At 44.4% G+C, this 22180-nt stretch overlaps 1 protein-coding gene across 1 annotated transcript in view; it reads left to right on the top strand.

Moving 5' to 3' along the window:
• The window catches only part of HTR2C (5-hydroxytryptamine receptor 2C), a 40182-nt gene extending 25091 nt beyond the window's left edge, over nt 1-15091 (top strand). Inside the window, exons 2-3 of the mRNA XM_058814248.1 lie at nt 2877-3077; nt 14093-15091. Of these exons, the coding sequence (XP_058670231.1) occupies nt 2877-3077; nt 14093-14925 (1034 nt within the window). The 3' untranslated portion in view covers nt 14926-15091. The remainder of the gene's footprint in view (nt 1-2876; nt 3078-14092) is intronic.
• Nucleotides 15092-22180: the final 7089 nt, after the last annotated feature.

A 22180-nucleotide genomic window follows, 5' to 3' on the forward strand; every position in this document is an offset into this window, starting at 1 on the left:
GTTTCTGAGGATAAAATTATTTTAAAGGTATGACATCGTTAACAGACTTTTTTTAATCCTTGTTTGCATCTTGGCACAGTCACAGGGCACATTTCCTATGTTTTGTACATTTATTCAAAACAGAATTAGAATAAAGCTGTTTTTCTTTTTTTACAAATTACTGGCTTTGTAGTCTGTGTAGGTGTCTTTCAAAGGCACGCACCATGCTTACTTAAAAATACTTACATTTCGAGCTAGAATATATATTATGCCCTTCCAATTGAGCTACTGTGATGTGTTACAAGCTGCCATTCTACAAATTTCCAGAGTGACATTTTGTTATTGCAGATGATTTTAGGAAACTTCCTGAGACAGTAAAATGTCTACTCGTGCCTGTTCAGCTGGAAGTGTAATAGAGTGCTCTGGGAGGGGAAGGACTAACAGGATTTGGCATTAGGAGAACTCCCATCTCACTTTTTATCCTCAAAAGCATCGTGCCAGTTTGCCTGGGCAGTTTTGAGGGCAGCATGGCTTGGGTGTGTTGGTGTCTGTGGTTCCTCAGGGCCAGGGCTGGCAGCAGGTGATGTCTGCTGTCCCCACACTGGGATGTGTGCTAGTGCACTTCAGCAGCAGAGGCTGTTCAGGGGGGAAATAAGCCACTGGAAGTGTTTGGATAGCTTGAAGGAAGAGGCAAGGGAGGCTGTTCATCATTCAGTAATGCTGGAAAGGTGGTTGCTGTAGAAACCTCTTGCAGGTCTAGCAAATGTCAGCCATCAGACTGTGCCCGCTGCAGCAGCGCGGCTCAGCCCGAGAGGCTCCCACGCACAGGAAGCCTGGAGGCTGGCTGGCTTTTTCTGGAGACACTGGGGGTTTCCTGGCCATCTGCCTGGTGTGGGGAGTAGCCATCAGTGTCACTGTTCCCTCTGCAGAGGCTGCTGCACAGCCATGGTCACGCTGCCCAAGCTCCCAGGGACGGCTCTCTCCATCAGGGAGCACTCAGGGCTTTGTGCTCCTGGTTCATCCCAGCCTGAGCACAAAGCTGGCTCTGGCAGCTCAGAGGAGCACTGAGGGGTAAAGTGTGATGGATGTGCTTTGGTGTGTGTTGGCAGCGAGAGCCTGGGGCTGTGCAGGGAGCACAGCTCCCACTTGTGGGATTTCTGACTTGTTCTTCCTCAGAGCATTCACTGAGGCATCACCCAGCAAATCCAAGGTGTGCTTGGCTGCAGCTCTGAGCTCAATTGCAGGCTGATGGCAATGATGTCCTCAGCTATAACAAAGTGTGAAGTGAGCAAGAGGCAGAGAATTTGATCCTAGTGTTATAAAGGGGCTGAGTCATATTTAATCAAGCTCTATTCATTTGTACAGCAGAGGTGCCTTTTAAAAGTAAAGATGGAGGTGCCTTTTAAAGTAAAGATGCTCCAGCCACAAAGTGCTTTACTTAGTTCCCTTTGACAGGAACCTCTCAAATGCTTGCTGCTGTGGATTTCAGTCCACTCACAGTCCATTTAATAGACATGGTGCACACTCCCTGAAATGAGTGGCTTATCTCCCCAGAGCTGAGGTCTGGCTGTGTGGGTTTGCTGAGTACTTAGCACTTCATCTGCTTGTTTCCCACTGGTAAAATGAGCTAATGTGTCCATCTCGTTCTGCTGTGCTCTTTGTGAAAGGTTCCTCGGCTTCTCTGGGACATTTATAATAATTTACTCTGGTTCAGTTAATCTTAGGTTTCTGCATGAAGGTATGCTGGGTCTCTCTTGGCTGGGTAATTTGTTTCAAACTATGATTTCTGACACTAATGTTTCATCCTTTCCATTTGAGATCAGTAGGATGGAGCTGCACCATTCTTAATATAACATTGATTCTACTGAGTGATGATTCTGATCCTTGGGGTAAACTTCAAGATTGCTTTAGACATTCATGTTCTGAATAAAGACACAAGAATATCTCATTATTCAATTATTATGAAGTCTCTCATGTTTTCAGCTGCTATAGATAGTCTTGATTTGTTTTGGTAAGAAGCCCAGAGCTTGGCAGGACATGTTATTGATCTCACACAATCCATTCTGGACACTGACATGGGGATATCATTCACAAATCAATTTTCTCTGAGCTTTGATTTAAGTATCAGTGGCCTTTGAGGATCTTTCTGGGTCACTTCAGCACTGAGTAAACTGTTTAATAAGTGCAGGCATCCAAATGAGCTGTGTACCAGCTGCAGTCAGATGTGGCTATTGAGTTTGTTCTTTTTTCTAACATAGTTTCTGTAAAGAATAACACCCCACTCTACCTTCAGAACAGTTTTTGAACTCCAGCCACTCAGTCCCAGCTGCTCTTTAAGGAGGCAAGTATTCCTTTGATATCAAGGCACACTGCCTGGGGAGAAAAGGTGAAGTAGTGTCATTTAGCTATGTGTTAGACTGTGCACAAAAACTGTCTGCTACCTTTCTCCTCAGCAGACAGAAACTGAGACTGATATGTCAAGGAAGTTTTAGAAAGGATCTGAGTCAAGTTAATGCCAAAAAGTTCTTTGCAATCCATGAAAACAATGTGATGAGTGAGTTATAAAGGAATGTAATATATGATTTTGTAAAGATATGGAAGAAAGGTTAAGAGTGGGAAACAGTGCAAAAATGGCCACTTGCAGGCACTGCCTTTTAGTTACTGGTCACAGAAACCACATGTGTGGGAACTGGCTATGGGTTTATGGAGTGTCCAGAGCCAGGAACTTCCCATAGACAAGTCCCATGAGAGGTTTCCTGTGTACCCCTCATGCACGTGCCCCTTACTGGTGTCACAGACCTAAAATATCCCAACAGTTCCTCAGAAATGATGGCCTAGCTTCCCAAATCACTTCCTTTCCTTTTTTTCCTTTCATTTCTTTTCTCTCTATGTTTCAGATTATGCTTGGCCTTTGCCTAAACAGTTGTGCCCTATATGGATTTCCCTAGATGTGCTCTTTTCAACTGCATCTATTATGCATCTCTGTGCCATCTCTCTTGATCGGTACGTAGCAATTCGCAATCCCATTGAGCACAGCCGCTTCAATTCCCGCACCAAGGCCATTATGAAAATTGCTGCAGTTTGGACCATATCCATAGGTAAGCAACATGGCTCTTGACTGTGTCTGAATGAATGATAGTGTTACTCCAATTTTCATTTAGGATTTATTTCTTTTAAAGAGGATACTCAAATTAATTTACCTGGCCTGCATGCCTGAGTACAATAACTGGAAATGGAAGCCTTTCCTTGCAGCTGGTGGGAGCAGTCATTTTTCAGAGCACCACTGCTGCTGTGTCCCTGTCAAATGTGCTGATAACAGCAATACCAGGACAAGTGGTGCTGTAAAACTGCAGTGTAAACAGAGCAGCAAACAGCATTAGCACAGCCCGGCACGGGGAGCGCGGCCAGCTCAGAGCGCACGGTCGCTGCAGTGGAACTCTCTCGAGGCCTGGTGATGGTCTGAGTGGAGCTGCACAGGGTTGGAGGCAGGCTGTCAGCCAGGTATTGACTGCTCCTGCTCAGCCCTTATAGCCTGGGCTGCTCCCTGCCACAGCTGGGCTGCTGCTGGTACTGAGCTAGCAAGTTTGAAGGTAAATGAGGAGTAGGCGTAACAGAAGACACATTTGTATCACTTTGATAAAGCACAATAAATAAAGCAGCAGTAAAATAGGGAAGAAGACACAAAATGATGGCAAAATGACTCTGTAATACTGAGAATTTTGTGAAGAAATTTTGTTTTGTAGAACTCTTTAAATGTGCTTTAAAAAAGAGACATTTGAGAGCAGGGGCAGAATTGTATGACCACTTCCATTTGCTGTGTTGCCTTTTGTGCTTGTTTAAAATGCAGTCTTACAGAGATTTAACATTTCATTTCTGTTTTATGAAGTGGTTTTTGCTTTCAGTGCTGTACTGCAAGGAAAAGCATGTTCCAGGTATTTGAATTTCTCCCGAGTTTTTGCCTGCTTTAGAAGTGGAATATGATTCTGGATGTCTGGGTGCCACAGGGGCTGATTTTGAAGAAGCTTGACTTGGGAAAAGGCTATGAGAAAAAACAAAAAATTATAAAATAGGGAAAATATACTTTCTCTCCTCATGAATATAACAAGAATATCTATTAGAAACAAATTTTCATGTGTCACAGGCCTGCTCCATTTCCCCTGGTAATATAATCCACAGTGAAATTGGATTTGGTTTAATCAATTAACTTAGGATTTTTTTGAAATTACTATTATTTTAAACTCTCTGTGCTCTCTACTTGACATGGGAAAGAAAGCTACTGAATTCAATACATAAGCAGTCACATGAGGACAAGTTCACATGGGCTTGGTTTGCACAGGCTCAGAGTCAGCACAGAATTTGTGCTCCACGTTGCACTGGAATGCAGAGGGAGAGCTGACAGACACCCCCCCAGGCTGAGATGTATAAATCACATTGCAAAATCTGGGCAATAAAACTGTTCTGCTTGCATTTTTGGAGCTAACTGGCAGATTTCTGCCTGTGCTGCCTTAGATGTTGCTGGCGTATCCTTAGAAATTTTGGCTAGTGCTGAAGTGGCTGCCTGCACCAGTGCCTTGAGGAGCAAATTGTGGTTTGGACTTGGGTCCAAGGGATAAAGTAGCTACTTCATGCATGGTTCACTGATTCAGCAGACTGGTAAGGAAATCTGGTGCCTGACCAAGCAGTAAAGACACAGGCCAGTCTCTTCATGGAGTTGTTTGGTGACGATTGGGCTCATGATGATGGAAAATAGGAAAACTGTGACCTCTGCTGCACCCCAAGGGAGGTGGCTGTACTGCTGTACAGTGCAAACACCTCACCCCTACCCAGCTTCCTCAGGAGATATTTAACCTCTCTGCATTGGATAGGATCTCAAACAGGTGAAAGAATGAAGCTTAGGAGACACAGCTTGGAAAGGAGATGAAACAGCACTTTTCCACAAGGCACATGGTTTGTCAGCCCTCCATAAGGCAATGGCTGTTGCAGCTGTTCCCCAGCAGCCCAAAGTCTTTAGGAAGAAGCTGTGAGCAGCTGCTCTGTGGGATTTCTGTGGTGCACAGAGCTTTGGGGGGGCTGCCCTGGGCAGCACTTCCCTCCCAGGTGCAGCTGTGCCTGTGTGCCCTCCTGTGTTGGGATCACAGCTGGGAGCACGTGCAGCACATCTGGGCTTTATGTTCAGTTTATTCTCTTTGATGCAGCTACTGCTGGCCCAGGAGAGCCTTTTCTTGCATTCATTTTTTTGAAGATACAGGCAGAATCCATTCTCCCCAGACAGTCTGTTCAGGGCACTGAAATGCTGTTAGATTTCCTCTCCAGTGCATATGATACCCTTTTACTTGGGCTTTCTGCAGTAGGGTGCATTAAATGGAGAAAGAAAAGTACTTTTGGTATGTATCTAGTTCATTTTAGCATAACTATTTGTACTTCATAAATGAATTTAGAGATGTGGCAGACAAGGGAAAAAACTGAGCATGGAATGAAAGAGAACTCAAAGTGTATTGTTGCTGTTTTCTGGTTCTTAACTGCCTTACCCTGGAAAGGCCTGGTGAAATCCTGTGCTTATTTCAGGAGGATGAAATAGGTTAAATGAATTCATCCTCACTTTGGTGTTAAGTCTCACAAAAGAATTTGGGCATTTCTGTTTGTGATTAAGCTTCAAATTCAAAGCAGTGCTCAAGTGCAGGCTGGTCAGTTTGCAATTCCTAAATCCTGCTTCAGATGAAGAAACTTTTAAATGCATTCCAGTCAAAGAATCCTGAATTCAGTTTCTGAATCAGAATTCAAAATAAGAAGTAAAAAGCATGTAATTTATCTTAATTCAGTAGCTTTGCATTCCATTTTTCTGAAGTATTAATGCTGACAGCAAAATATAAAAGTGGTTCTTTTGCTCATTGAGCTACAAATTTGTCAAGGTGCACAAGCCTAAACTTATGATTAGGTTTTAAAGTAGGGGAACATAACAGAGTCCTCCTGTCTCTTGACAATTTCTTTGTGAATAGGTCTTTTCCAAAGTTCTCTTTGTTCTAGATAAAAGTACATCACAGACAATTGTCCTGTGCTTTAGCAAACATAACTTAGCAAGATTTTTGTAGTCAGTTAGAGGAAAAGTGGCTGTGAAGGGCTGGGCTTGTAAAAATTAGTTTTGTGGTAGATAGCACTGTGCTGAGGCTGGAAAATAAAACACAGGCAACAGAAATATGCTCACAATTGAAAATGAAAATCAATTTTAGGTGTGAGCCTGCTGGCAGAGTCTTGGTATTGTTTCAAGATTTCAGACTTTGTGTAGTTTCAAAGTTTTCACCAGTAACTTGGGGACTTGGCCATCTCACAGCCTCCTCTGCCCTGCTGTGAGGAGGTGAGTGGAGTCCCCATGCAGGGATCAGCAGTGGTGAGGAGCAGCCAAACCCTGGGAGCACACGGGGTCATACAGGAGAAAGTGTTAATTGGGTAACATTAAAATAAACAAAATATCCCTCTGAAAATCTGAATGAAAGCACTTCACTGATGTGGAGGTACACACACATTGCTTCTGATATGAAAATAACTGAAACATTTTAATTCTTCAGTTCCTTGTGACCCAAATATATGTTAAAAGGCTTCTCCTCTGCTTCCTGGGGTGTTCAAGGTTTGGTCATTTGCTATAGAGAACTGAAATTACACATGCTGCCAATTTTCCAGCTCACAGTTTCACATCCTCACAAGCAGTGTAACTTCAATTTAGTTCATAAGTGACCAAGATAGGGCTGTCCTTTAAATTTTGCTCTGTGTGTCAGTGCCATAGGCAGATGCCACAAACTGTGTGTGTGTGTCTGTGTGTGTGTGTGTGTGCATGTTTGAAAACTTTTTCATTCTTTCTCTGACTCATTAATGAGATTATCATTTTGATGTCAGGGAGGTACCTGAGGTTTGTGTGTATGATAAACCATTCAGGTTTAAAAATGAAATTTTAATCCCCATTCAACTTTCATAGTGCTTCATTGTTTTATTTAGGAGATCTATTTATAGAAATATGGAAGAATATGAAAAGTATAAATGTGTGTTGTGAGGATCAGTACACACTCATCTCAGCCTAAGTGAACTTACATCTAACAGCTTTTTGTTTCTGCCCTGAGTGTTTGTGTCTCTCAGGGGCTGAGCAGCCTCATGCTTGCAAGCTGCTCTAATGATGTCCTTCAAGAGCCTCCAGGTACCAGCTGAGCCTTCTCCTCTCTCACTGGAGACAATCCTGGAGTGGCACCACTGATCCAAAAGGAATTGTGCTCCCCTAGGGCAGGGGGATGTGCTGAGGGCAGGTGGTGCATGGAGACAAAGGGGGCCTGGAACAGCTCTCAGAGCTCCCTGGGGTCACAGCTCCAGAGCACATGCAGGGTTCTGGTTTGCATTTCTGCCCATCAGTGTCTCTGGGGCCAGGGGCAGCCCAGCAAGGCATTTCCATGGCTCCTGTGCTGGTGGGATGTGTTTGCTCCTGGCACCCTTTGCTCTGTGCTGGGCTGGAGCTGCTCCTGGCAGATCATGCTTTAGGACAAGACCAAAACCCCAGGAATTTCTTTGCAGGCTTCAGGTTAGCACAAACCTCTGGACAGATTTCATGGGAAAAGGGCAAACCACTGCTGATAAAGAAGACAGCCCATGGAAGGTCAAAAATATGTTCATCTGGGATTTTGCTCAAACCTTTCCCACTAAGCAGGCAGGCTCTGTGGCTCATCACTTCGACACAAGGAAGCAGTGCTGAAACCACTGTTACTGGCAAAGCAGAGATTAGATGATCACCCTCCATTTCCTGGAAAAACATACACATTCCTGACTATGAGCACTGCCTGAACAGAAGGCCAGCAACCACATATATTGCTGGGAAAATAGTTGGATGCCTAAGGGAGCTTAATATCTCTCCAGATCTGGGAGATTTAAAATACACTGTATTAATGTGCTTTAATTTTTTTTTTTTTGCCTTTTTCTATTTGACATTGAATGTCTGACAGGGTATGTTTGAATAAAATTCTTCTCTTGAGAACAGGGATTGTAGTTCAGCCTGTAGGCAGAGGAGCTGCAGTGATGCTGATCTGGTAATTTTTGTTTGCCTCACCAGAGGTGGCATTAGCATTGCAAGCTGGGCTGCAGGTTGCCTCCTGTGGAGTAGTAGAGGTGGCTTCTGCTCACAAAACTTTTTCAGACCTGCCTTCTGGTCATGGGTGAGACTGAAATATTTGCTTTATGACACTAAGGTGTCATCTGCCTGTTTCCCACTTGTTTGAGTTGTCTACAAAGTTATTTTATCTATAGACATTTTTTTGATTGAGTGCTTGTTCCATGACTCCCAAGAGGGTCATTGATCTCCCCAGCACAGTACCAAGAGTTATCAAGGTGAGGAAGAACATATTGGCTGGTAACAAGCTGAATTCAGAGCAAGGGAAGTACCTTGGGATTCCAGGTGATTTCAGGGTGCTTGGATTGGTTTGACCTTGTCACTGGATGTCAGTGAAAGGTTTTGCCTGGGACAGCAGCAGATGGTGACAGTATGTGAAGAATTTGGACAGAAATTAGACTGAGCATCCCACCAGGTCTGTTCCCATGAGCAAGGGGGATGCTGATGTTTGTGTCTCAGGTTCTGCTCCTGAGCATCAGTCCAGGACTGCCTGGGGCAGCGCAGCCCTGGCAGGGCTCTGGTGTGAGCAGGATCCCCATCACCCTCCTTCAAATGCACAGTCAGAAACTGTGCAAACCAACAGAAGTCATTTAGCAAGATAGAAGGGCAAGTGCGAAAGTAATTTATTTCTTCTGTCTTATACTGTTGTTTGCTGGTTTTCCATCTGGCTCAGGTTGCTCAGTGCTCTCCCAAGGTTTGAGAAAAGGTCAGCAGCTCATCCAGGCACAGCCACTAATGGCTTTCATCTGTTTGCTGTGGGCAGGGAGATCCTTCAGAGTTCATCCCCCCTTTTATCTTTGGCTTTCAACCAATACAAGGCTGGCACAATTGTTTTATTGGAATGGTCAGATAAAACTGGAGCTAATCCAGCCCTGAAGGGGCATTGTTGCAATATTAGTACATGAAAGGCACTGCAGTTAGTCTGCTGAAATATGGGGACAATATGGAATTCTAGTGATTTTGAACACTTCAGAAGCCAACATTCTTCAATTTTCCTCTGAAAAGCTTTGGTTTCTAAACCCACTGTCTTTTCCTGCACACTGCAGGAGGCTGCTGGCTGGTGGGGTTTGCTTCTTGCTGTCTGAATGAGAGAAATGTGCAGGAACTTTGTGAGACAGTTAAGGAACCAAACAGATTTGTTTTAGTTTAAATATGAGGTTTATTTTCACATATGTTTGTTTAAATATGAGGTTAAAGATGTAGATTTGAACATGTAGTGTTCAGCAGTGGTCTTGTTTTTACACTGGTGTATTTGTGGCAGCCACAGACTTGTTTGGCACACAGCTCTCTCTTTGTTATTTCCTTTTCAATTATCTGTAGATGTCAGGAGAGTGGCAGTGAGGTGCAAAGAGCTTTTCCCATGGACACAGCAGACTTTGAATTCAGTGCTGACCCCAGGAGAGGTGGTCCCTGGCCTTCCCAAGCTCACATAGCTGCAGCAAAATGTGACCACTCTTGTATTCAACCTGAGAATTCCACACATGGAAAGTCAGAGTAAACCCATATGCCTCTGTTTTCTTTAGTTAGGGAGTTGTCCTTGGAGAAAATGTGTTCATGTAGAAGAGTGGAAACTCTTGCCTTTTTTAGTGGAAATAGCCATCAAAGACACAGTTATTCAGTAATCTCTGTAATCTCTGTCAGGCTCCTGGGCTTTCACTGAAGAAAACAAGGTATTAAACACAAAAAATAAATTGTTTTTCATTTAAGTCAAAGTATCTGTGAACATAAATTTGGACTTTTTAGCCAAGTTTTTCTCTAGTAAATATTTAATAAATCTGTATTTGTAGTCATTTGGGTTTTGTTTTATTAATTTAAAATCTGTGAAGAGCATCTGTTACTCTGTGCCCACAGTATCATCTCAGCCCCATTTGGTGAACATTTCTACTGGCTTAAGGACATCTTTAAAGCTGACAGGCAGCAGTTAGGACAACATTTGTAATTGGATTTGTAATCCAGAGGATCCTTCTCTCTGTGGCCTCCTGCTGCTCTGACAAACAAGTTAAAGGAGGAAAAAAATCCCACTCACCTTCTCTGCTGTGGTGTAAAGGGATGTCCTGCTCAAGCTGCTGCCTGGCAGAAGGATGCCCAGAGCAGGGACATGGTTCTTGGCTTACTGGCTGGTAGTGGCTGGTAGTGTCTTCTTGGTGGGGCAAATCAGCTGTGCCAGGCACTGCTCAGGCTTCAAACAACAGGACCAGGTTTGCTCTGAGGAGCACTGTAATGTGCAGCACTTAAACCTTGCAAGTTTTAGGAGCAGCATTGCCTGTTTTGGGGAATTTGCTGCCACCTTAGTTAGAAAGGGTTATTTGACACAACTGGAAAATGCCTCTGAGGCTGGAGACTTGGGCTCACTACATCAGCCTGATGTGTGTCAGGGAGAAGCTCAGGAAATGCTCTGCACTGGGGCTCAGGGGGCTGCACTGACAATGGGCTGTGGACAGCAGGCAGCTTCAGAGCCTCTGGCCTGATTGGACACTCACCCTCCTGCACTGCTGTGGGGTTTGGTATTCTCTGACCACCTCAGTTCCTAAATTATGGACAAGTAAATCTGCATTGTTAATGCTGTGGATTGCTTGAGTCAGGTGGAGCTGGATGCCTTCTCTGCACTTGTTCAAAGGGCAGAACTCAAGTCAGGCAGGCATCCATGTTCATCCACATCCAGGAGCCTTGGGAATGCTCAGGGGTGACCAAGGCACCCCTGCTGAAACAGGGCCAGGCTGTGAGCTGTTGTGCAAGCAGGTATTAGTGCATTTAGGATGGTGGTAGCAGTGATTTGCAGTAATCCCCATGAAGGAACCTCCTCTGAAGTGTCTGAGACCTTTCACACTTCTCACTGTGAGTCAGTCCCTGTGCCCAAGGTGGGTACAGAATCGGTTCCCTTTCAGACTCAATTGTGCAGTGGATTGGTGATAAATCATGTATTAAAGACAAGTTTCAAAGGAGAGGTGTGAGGTGAAGGAAGGCATTAGAGATGAGGGTAGTGCTGCCCCCTGAGCAGTGCTGAATCCAGCTCACAGCTGAATCAAAGCATGTGGCCAGCTCACCTGAGGGCATCTTTCTTCCTACTGCTCTTAATGAGGGGATTTTACCAGACTGGAAGAAAGTGCAAATAAAGACTTAGTGCTCTCTTTCTTCTGTGCATTCTCAGTTTGAAATCTCACTTTCTTATCTGAGAGGTGAGAGATACTTTTCCATTTTTCCACTTTTCCAGCAGCTGCCCCCTCATTCCCTGTCATTAAGGCTGAGCTATCTCATGCTCATGCAGAGTTTTAGGCTGCCATCAGTGCTCTTGATTTGTTTATCCATCATAACCCAGAACTAGGTTATTCTTCCCAAATGTACCTTATGTGTGCCACATTAATGTCAGTTTATGTGTGAACATTTCCCAAAACCTCATCTCATTTCCCTTGGCTAAAGCAATAACACCAACTTAAATGATGACTACTTCATGAATGAACTTTCATTCATTTTGGAGTTTCATTTCAAAGGTTAGGTGTTACAGAGGGCACTAAAGCATAAAGTTATACATGCAAATATAACTCCAGTGTAATGCCATGGACCTAATTTAGATTTCTTCTTTGTGTAGAGAGTGCTCAGTCTAACTTCCACCCTCTCCCAAATGTCTGTGGTTTGATGGAGCCAAGGCATTAGGATGATGTCTAATGATGGGTTTCTGAGGTGAAGGTTATTGCAGTGGCAGGGAATTGGCACAAGGAAGATAGCAGGTAACATATCAGAAAGGAGGCAGCTGCTTTGCCAAAGGTGAACTCATGAGCATTGGCATGTAGAGGGAAGGAAGAGCAAATCCTGGAACTAGTACTAAGCTAAGAAAACACATGCTACAGTCACAGAAGGCATTTATCATCCTTAATTTTCAGAAGAAATTCCATCACTTGATTACTGCCAAATGGTAATTTTCTGGTAATGACAAATTGCAGATGAATTCCCCAGAATCCTGAAAAACACTTCGCTGGAGTAGTAAAAATGCCCCGGTTAATCTCTTAAGCATGTAATTCTTCCTGTTAAGAAATTTAGAGTCCCACAGGATTAGCTTTTTGAACCTGTGATGTTCACAGCAACTCCAAAAAATCAATTCAGACGCAACAATGGCCTCAGTGTTGTTATTTCTTGGGTGGAAGAGCTCAAGCAGGGCATGGCCAGTCACAGACACACAGACCACTGAGGAGTGGTGCTCCATGGCAGCCAGGTGCCCAGAGGGGAGCACAGAATTCACTCTGTTGCTCTCTAGCTGCTCAGGTGTGCAGGGCTTTTTTGTTTCTTTAAAAGGGCAAAAAACAACTTAAATAAAGAAAGATAATCAAAGGCACAGAATGAATTTGGCATGAGGAGAGAGAGTGAATTGAATGGCATCCTTCAGCTCCAAAAGAAAAGTCAGACAGGAGAGATGATAACAGGTCTATAAAATCATTTAGAAGGTGGAAAAGGTGACCAGATAGTGATTATTCACTGTTTCTCACAGTACACGTACAGAGGGGAGTCAAAGGAAATTATCAGGCAGCAAATTTAAATGAGCAAGAAGCACTTGGTTGAGATGAAAAACAGGGAGATTGAGGAACTGAATGCCACTGAGTATTGTGGAGTTAGAAATTAGATGAAGGATTCATAAGATTTATCATGAAGATAAATCTCTCAAAGGTTATTTTAAAAATGAGATCTGGATGCAAATTCTTGCTTTGGAATTTTCTAAGGTATAATGCTTACAGCTGCCCCATTTTGTACCCATTTTGTACCATGGCCCTAAACTTCTGGTACTTGCCAAAGATATGAGACAGGACTAGATGAACCCATGATACTTTAACTAGATCTGGCCCACCATGTGTTTTCTGTGCACACAGGTTGTGGCATTCCAAAATATGTTGTTGCTTCTGGAAGGTTTTGGGTCCGTCCTGATGTGGGACTGAGCTTCACAGATCAAGGGATGAAGTTTGGATCTCAGTACATGTGAAAAATATTTGAGTGATGTCTTGCAGATACCACTTTCTGTTTGCACTGAGATTGTGTACGACTCTCCTGAGATCCAGAACTTTGCTTCCATGTGTCTGTGATGCCATGAAAAAGTGGCTCTTTTTCTGTCAGGGTTATTTTAATTACTGTAAGAATCTTGCTCTTGAATCTTCATAGCTGTAGTGCTTTCATAATTTGAACATTTTTCTCTTTAAAATTTGATCCTTTCTACCCTATGACAGTGATTTCAATCTACCACCCTCAAACTGGTGGGTATGGAGTGGTCAGCTGGAACACAGCAGAGTGGTGACTGCCTTTCCTACACCCACAAATTCCAATTAATGCTAGAAAAGTAGGAGTTAGGCTGCACTCACTGAGTCAGCTGTGGAGCACAGCAAAGCTGCTGCTGTTCCTGGAGGAGGGTGTCCTACCCTGGAGCTGTGTTCCCAGGAGTGTTGTTGGATGCTTCCCTTTCACCTGGAAGCAGTAACTGTGACAGTGTTCACAGGGGCCAGAGGATGAGGGAAGAGACGAGGCTCTGACTCCATGTTTCAGAAGGCTTGGTTTATTATTTCATGATATATATTATATTAAAACTGTACTAAAAGAATAGAAGAAAGGATTTCATCAGAAGGCTAGCTAAGAATAGAAAAAGAAAGAAAAAGAAAGAACAAAGGCTTCTGTCTCGGACAGAGAGTCTGAGCCAGCTGACTGTGATTGGCCATTAATTAGAAACAACCACATGAGACCAATCACAGATGCACCTGTTGCATTCCACAGCAGCAGATAACCATTGTTTACATTTTGTTCCTGAGGCCTCCCAGATTCTCAGGAGGAAAAATCCTAAGGAAAGGATTTTTCATAAAAGACGTCTGTGACACAGTAACTTCTCTTCCAAGCAGCTTTAGGCAGTGGGCTGAATGCATGCAGGACCTGCATTGTCTCTGCTGCCTCTTTGGAGCCCGGTCTCCAAGGGTAACAATCTCCTTTTTGGTTTCATTTTCCTAGGGATATCCATGCCTATTCCGGTCATTGGTTTGCAGGATGACTCCCGGGTGTTTGTAAACGGGACCTGCGTCCTGAATGATGAGAACTTCGTCCTCATTGGATCCTTCATGGCGTTTTTCATCCCCCTCATCATCATGGTGATCACGTATTGCCTGACTGTCCAGGTGCTGCAGAGACAGGCCACGGTGTTCATGTGTGGAGAGGTGCCCAAGCAGAGGAGGAGCAGTGTGAACTGCCTCAAGAAGGAAAACAACACAGAGAACATTTCAATGCTTCACAATCACGAGGGGGCCTCCCACTTGAACTCCCCTGTCAATAAGGAGGCAGTGCTGTTTCGGAAAGGAACGATGCAGTCCATCAACAACGAGCGAAGAGCCTCCAAGGTCCTGGGCATCGTCTTCTTTCTGTTCCTCATCATGTGGTGCCCGTTTTTCATCACTAATGTCATGTCTGTGCTTTGCAAGGAAGCCTGTGACAAAGACCTGTTGAGTGAGCTGCTGGACGTGTTTGTTTGGGTGGGGTACGTGTGCTCCGGGGTCAATCCCCTGGTGTACACCCTCTTCAACAAAACCTACCGCAGGGCTTTCTCCAACTACATCCGCTGCCAGTACAGGCCTGGCAAAAAATCAGCCCTGAGGCAGAACCAGTGTCTGAACGTGACCTCAACAGCTTTGTATGGGAAAGACCTGACTTTAACCAGTTATAGAAATGGCAATGAGTTCAATAGCATGGAACTGGATGAAGCTGAGGAGGGCCTCGAGATGCAACCAGGGACTTCAGAGCTCTCCATAAACAGCTGTAATGTTGTAAGTGAACGAGTGAGCTGTGTGTAAAAGTGACTCTCACAGACCTTTGCTACGGGGTAACTGTAGCCAAAATATATTGTGTAAAAATGTAAGTGTTGGTCAAAGGACTATGTAAATATTGCATTCTGAACAAAGCTTTTGTTTTTTTTAAAGAGAAAAAAGAATTGTCTTTCCAGTCCAGTACTTAAAGTAATATATATTAATATACTGCAGTGAAGTTTAAGGTTCTATATTTACTGTTAATACTAGATCAGAACTATTAGTTACTTTGCATATGTCATGGACAAAATGTTTGAATTCTTCTTCCAGTGCATGAACAAAAATGCTGAATATTTATCTCAGGTGGAATTTGCTGGAGTCCAGAATGGCACGTTAATAGTTATATATCAAATACATGCTATTAGACTTGGTCAGTAGAACTTTCTTTTTCAAGTTGACAGTAAATATATACTTTAAATCCTCACCCCTATTTGTGCCGTGTAAAGACTTTGCAGAAACCTGGCAGAGAGACATCACAACAGCGTAGTGGCCGTGCAGGCACCTGGCCAGACATGTCCTGTTAAGTGTAGTGGCTTCTGCCATGCTGGGTCAACCTTGCACTTCAAGGGACCTTTGTTAGATTCTGGCTCCCTCTCCAATCCCGCTGTTTTCTTTCTGTCCCTCAGGAGGCTCTGGCTCCCCTAAGAGAGGCAGGGGATGTGGTTTTGCAGTCCTGGCTGGGATCACTTGGGATGGAGAAGAAGTGTGAGAAGTAGAGTGATCCCGTTATCTAGTTCAAACATCCAGTAAATGGATGTTAAAAGGCCTAAAATTCATTAAAAACCCTCCTCTGGTCTTGCAGGTAACCATCAGCTGTGGGGTGGAGCAGGCTGTGTGGCCAGCTCTGCCTTCACAGACTGCTGGAGGACCAGGAGCTTTGGCCTGTCTGAAGAAAAGCACTCTGGCTTTGGAAGAGCCCAAATCTCTGCTCTTCTCACTCCTCACATCTAGATATTCTTTAGCTGTTTTGCCGTTTGCTTTTATTTTCCAGGCCAGTGCTGGTGACAGGACAGTGCTTTGGGCACAGAGCAGAAGGTTCTCTGTGTGGTGCTGGCCAGGGTCAGGCTGTGAGCAGCAGGATGTGCCTGCCTGGGGAGTGCTGGGACAGGAGTGAGAGAGGGTCCCTGCTCCTGCGTCAGGAGGGGCTGGGCAGAGCTGAACACAGCATGTGACTGGAATCATTTGCTGGTGACACTGTTCTAAAGCAAATGGTGACCAGGGACAGCAGGGAAGCAGATCTGGAGCTGATCTGCATGGAATATGAATCTGGAGTAACTTTAAAATTTGATTTATTCCATTTTACTCCCAAACTAAATTAGAGTATATCATATTAACACCACTGACATCTTTAATGAAAGCATCCACATTGGGATTCAATGTATTTTAAGTAATCTGCTTTTAATACACACCATGTATAATTTGAATTAATTTTCCTCTGCATTCCTGTGTACACGTACACAAACCCTCCAAGGCACTGTGTCTTTCTGGCACTGTGCCTCTGGGGTGACGCCTCTCATGCAGATTTCCTTATGTGGAGTATTGTCTAATGGCAGATATCACCCATAAGGTTTTTATATCTTCATTAACTACTACACAGATGCTGCAGTGCCCATCTAACATGGATGCATTTAGCATCTCTGACAGCCTCTGGCTAAGATAATTGTCTGAACACAGAAGCTTACACTAGGCATGGATAAATCACATTTTATTTACATGAATTGCTTGTACTCTCAGCTTCCTGTGTTCATTCCATTAAAACTAACTTGTAGAAGAACTGGAAAATTCTGCCAGTGCTTGAGGTGCTGTTGCATGGCTGTGTGCAGCTACAACCTTGCTGAGGCCACTACTGAAACACAACATTTGGGCTGTATCTGCTGCTGGGTTTATCCCAGAATGATGCACTGAAGTTGATCATCCTCTCTCTCTCATCCCCTCCTGGGATAAATCCATAGTACTTCCCTGCAGGCAGATGAGGTATCCCAGTGCAGAGTGCAGAGCTGCTCCATGTGCCAGCCTGCAGATACCACCATGGGCTTGAATACTTGGGAACCCACTTGCCTCTCCAAAAAGGTCAAGTAATCAGCAGGAAAAACACTGGCCAGAGACACAGTTGCACCTTCAGCAACTGCCCTTTACCCTGAGTCAGATTTTATTATCTCAAAAAGTACAGAAAAATCAGAAAAATTACAGTGCATTTTAATTTTTTCCCCTTTCAGTGAATTTATAGCACATCTCTTCCAAACATGTATATGTGTGTATATATATACACACACGTGTGAGTTTGTACTTATATATATACGCACATATATCTATCTTTCAGAACCAACCACAGACTTTGAAAGCATTTAGCAATAAGTTGAATTACAGTAGCTTCTAGCACATGTGTAAGTTGTGTGAATAGCTCATTTTCCAGCTGGAGCTCATTGTAAGTGTTCACACAGGCATTGTCTTTGCATGGGAGCCTTCATGTCTCACCCTTGCCAGTTCTGTTGTATGGGCAAAAAGGGAACCTGCTATATTTGGATGTAAATAATGAGAATTGAACAGAGAATTTTCAGAATTTTTATAAGTGTTTTTAAAAAAAATTCAGCACCAGAACTGTAAATATGCCAACCTCAGCTGGACCTGTTCTGATGTCCATCTCGTGTCTGGATGAAGAGCCAAGGGGACTGACTGCCTTACAGCGCCTGCGTTCCTCCCAGCCAGCAGGGGAGAACATTTCTCTGAATGGTTAAAAACTGTCACCTACCCAACTTTCTTTGGGTCATTCACATCAGGGTTTTGTGATGCTGCTATTAATTTATTAAAGAAAGTTTGTTGGTTTAATCATTCTTCATTATTTATTTTTTTCATGATCTATCAGAAAATAAATGAGTGAACATGCCCTCTCTTTCTTTCATCTGTCCCCAGTTAAAATATGTCCTGACCAAAAAACCAAACCAACCACAAAAAAGGAAGATAAGGGTTTATACTTGAAGTATGGCCCACAGCTGCTTAATCACAGGAATTAGTGTCAGCAGATGTCCCAACACTCCCAACCCCAAAACTTGTTAAATGTGAAAGCAGTGATAGACTATTCTCCCTCTTCAAATTGTTCCCTTTCAGGAACAACTGTTAAAATTTACAATTTTTTAAACTATACAAATTTGAAGAACTGATTAAATTTTCTGAAACTTAACCAAAGTCAGGTTGTTCCCACAGCTCCTTTGCTTCTCCTGAGATGTAACCATTAACTGTGATGGTGCCTCCAGAAGCCCTGCCTGGGGCTGCCTTGTGGAAACACCTGCTGGAAGCTTTGTGTGAGTCCTCAAATCCCAGCTCAGGTATGTTTTTTTCTTACAAATAGTGTCTGTGGCAGTGTTTTGCTTTGATTTAGACTGAAGAAGTGAAGATAGTTCCTTGGAAATGGTTGGAGGCTGAGATGTGCTGGCTGCTTTGTTTCCCAAACCAGATGGAGCTGTGCAGGCAGGCTGCCCATGGGACAGCACACACGCAGAGGCTGTGCCCCAGCAAAAACACACCACCCCCTTGGAACTGGGAAATCTGCTCTGGGGACAGCCCAGGTCAGAGCTGGCATCTTCCTGAGCTCTAGGGGCTTGCTGTTTTCCCTGCCCAGGGTCAGAAGCAAGGCTGGCCACGGTGTTCAGGCACAAACCCTGTGGCTGGGCAGCCTGGCTTCCAGACCTGAGCTGCTCATCTGCATCTGTTCCATGCTGCCCCACACAGCCAGGTCTGGGGTGCAGCCTCCATGGGATCAGCTGTGGTGGCTTTGGGGACCTGTGTGTGCCTCACAGTGCTTTGAGGAGAAGAACAGCTCCTCCCCATCTGTGCTTGCTGAAGATAAGAGCAACTACCCAGAGGCTGTGGCATTTGGGAGGTGACACAGTTCAGCGCCAGTGCTGAGGAGTCCTAAGGCATCCCACCTCAGCATAGCTCTTTATTGTCTGAAGAACTGTGAGTCCTCAATGGTTTTCATCTGAGTGATAATTCAGAGATGTAAATGTGAGGTGATGTGTGAGTAAGCACTGTGAACAGTGTGGTTCTTGCTGTTTTCTCTGCAGAGACACTCATGTCAGTGTTTTGAGCCTTTCTTCTGGACAGCTCTGTGAAGAGTTTCATCACTGGTGTGGAGGGTGCCTGGTGCTCTTCCCAGTCACCATCCAAGGTATTGGAGCCATGAGGGCCCTGAAGAGACACAAATTCCAAAGAAGAAACATCTTTTAAGGAAGAAAAGCAAACTGCAGAAAGAAACACCATTTCACTTTGAGCTGCTGAAGGGTGTGTGATACTGTGGCAGACAAATTGTGCATTCCAAAAGCAGAACCCATCATGTGATAAAGGAGCAGATGTCTCTTGGATGGCTTTCCTCCCTGTGTCACAGCATCATTAGGACAGCTACATGCCAGCACTGCACTTGGCTTTGTCTCCATTTCAGGGGCGGAGAAGGCATCAGAGGCTTTTTCCTAGGAAAAGGCACACAAAAAAGCACCAAGCCTTGTGCAGGTGAAGTAGAAGGACAGAGCTAGACAGATGTGTGCACATATCCCAGAGACCCCAGAGAGCCACAGATGTCATCACACTTTATTCTTGCCTCAAAAAAATGGGAGTATCTGAAAAGCTGGGGAGGAAACCTGTGATGGGGAGATCAAATATTCCTGCTGGTGTGATTGTCACATGGGGGCTGTTCCAGTGATAATGCAGCTTGTGGGGGTGCATGTATCCAAAAAAAATGCTTTTGTTTTTTTCATTTTTAACTGTGAAGTTGTTATTATCTGTTTTGTCTTTCCCCCTGTTTTTCTCCCCTCTGTTTTTATGTAAGTCTCAGGTCTTCTGCTTGTTTGCTTTTGCACACACTGAAACCTGTGCTCTGAAGCTGTCAGAAAACATCCATGGGATGTGCCATTCCCTCTCAGCTGTGCAGGGATGCTGCAACCCCACAACAGCGTGGAGATGGAGAGGCTCCAGGTGAGGGATTTTAGATCTGTACACTACAGGCAATCAATGCAACAAGGCACACACTCCTGATTAAAGAACCACACCAGTCTTTAATGAAGTCAAGTGCATGAGCTACACACTGACAAAAAATTTCTTAAGACTGTCCTAAATGCCAGGTTGTGCTGACAGCAGGAGGGTGTGTGGGTACAGTGCAGGAGTGTGGCAGCAGCAGGGTTTCTGCTCTGGGCAGATCTCCCACATGGTCCCTCCAGGAGGGTTCTTGTCTCAGGAGCAGCACAGAATGTCCCAAGACCCCCAGGATTCACTCCACCCTTTCCAACCACACAAAAGGTTGCATGAGCCCATGGGGGCCACAGCTCTCAGGGTCTGTGAGGGGCCTGGCAAGTGGGGAAGTGTCTACTGGTGACAAGGGCCAAATAAGTCTGGTGGCTCTGGTGTGGTGACAACAAGAGAATTGTACAGACTGCTCACAGCAGGCAGTGGGTGACAAATTATTGTGGAAAATTGAGACTCTGGAGCAATCCCTTCTCTGTATTAAATCTCATTAATGTTGTCTTATGTTCTGCTTCCCCAAAACTCAAACATCTCCTAGCAGATAAATGCAATTTCCCCAGCAGCTTCCTGGGACAATGGTAGCTGCTTTGTGACTAGTTGATACCAACACTTAGGTGACTTGAAAAATTAATCATGCAGCACCACAAAGGGGCATGTTAAATCCACTGTTCTGAATTTTCCTGTGCTTGAATTTTATAAATTGGATAAATTAATGTTTAATTAAAATATAGCCAGATAAATCAACATATATATTTTAATAGGATCTAGTTGTGGCATTTTGAGTGATTTAAATTTTGGATACACAGAAAAAAAAACTCTATAAACTAGTGCCTGTAAGACCACTGCCTGGTTACATTTGTTAAAATTTAGAGCAGTTTTGCATCTGTGTGTGCTGCTGATGTTGGTGTCTCCTCCTGCAGGACAGGTGGGAGCCAGTGATGGATGCTGATCAAAGACACTGAAGATTTTAATCAGGGTCCTATTCCCTGACTGACAGCTAGAACAGCTGTTCTGTGATATTTGGGGAGGAAGATTGCAGTGCCTCTCCTATGGACCTTTCCCAAAGATCATGACACTGCTCAAAGCAACAGGTAAGAGCAATTGCCCAGCAGAGATCTCAGGGGTGTTGGGGGTTCTGTCCTTCAGGCTCCAGTGGTTCATGTCCCTCCATGTCTCCACAGGTCATAGTGACTCTCCTGTGAAGCCATGGTAAGGTCTGGCCCCCTCAGCTAAGTGCTCCCCACCTTTTCTTTTGGCAGCACAGCTGATGCCTTGTGAAGGCTGACTTAGAATAGAGACTAGACACATTAAGAATAAAGTAGGGATTTATTAAAAGGCCTCAATGGATGCACCTTGGGCAGTGCAAGAGCCTGGCCAGGGCTACACCCAAGATGGACCCAAAATGGTCACAAAATGGACAACTGGTCACGGGGTCTCTCACTTTTATAAGTTGTGGTCCGCTTGCATATTGGAGTTAATTGTCCAATTTCAGCTTTAGGTTATGAAGTCCCATCTTTCTTGTTCGTCTCTCTTCAGCCCACGTTGTTTGTGCTCTTGGGCCTGAGATTTGGATCATTTGTCTTTGGTTCCCAGCTGGAGCAGGAATTGTTTTATCTCCCTGCTCTGTGAAGAGAGCTCACCATCCCCTCATATGAAGCCCAGACCCACACACTAAAACAGTACAGAATCTGAAAAATATAAAAGCTCAGCCCTGAGGCATCACAACCACAAGGCTGGAGCACGGGTGGGACAACCCTCAAGTGAGCATTTGCTCTCTCTCTCGTACCTTCTCTGGGTGTTCTGAGGAGAAAGCTGCTCAGATCATGCCCAGGCTGTGCCGTTCTGGCCTTCAGCAAAGTGCAGGGATGAGCTCTGACTGTGCAGTACACCAGGGGCAGGAGTTGTTGATTTCCTTTACCCCTTGAGGGTAAATGAACGTGGTTCCCTGTTGGTCTGTAGGCAGTTGCCATGTTTGTTTAGAGAATAGGTGGGACTGTGTGTTGGGCCTGACCACCCTGGTGGTAACACCATGTGGGGACACCAGGCCAGGCAGGCCTCTTATGAGAGGAGAGCAGAAACCTTGGTTTTTTCCTCTTAGCAGCCAAAGAGGGGTGAAAAAAGGTCTCCATCAGGAGATAAGGGGAGAGAGAGGAGCTATTTAGGCTAGAGGAAGGCGTTGATATACAGAAAGGGTGGAAATAAAGTAGGAATTAGAAGCAGGCTTCCAACAAGC

Source organism: Ammospiza caudacuta, chromosome 14, assembly GCF_027887145.1.
Source record: "Ammospiza caudacuta isolate bAmmCau1 chromosome 14, bAmmCau1.pri, whole genome shotgun sequence".
Taxonomy (NCBI): domain Eukaryota; kingdom Metazoa; phylum Chordata; class Aves; order Passeriformes; family Passerellidae; genus Ammospiza; species Ammospiza caudacuta.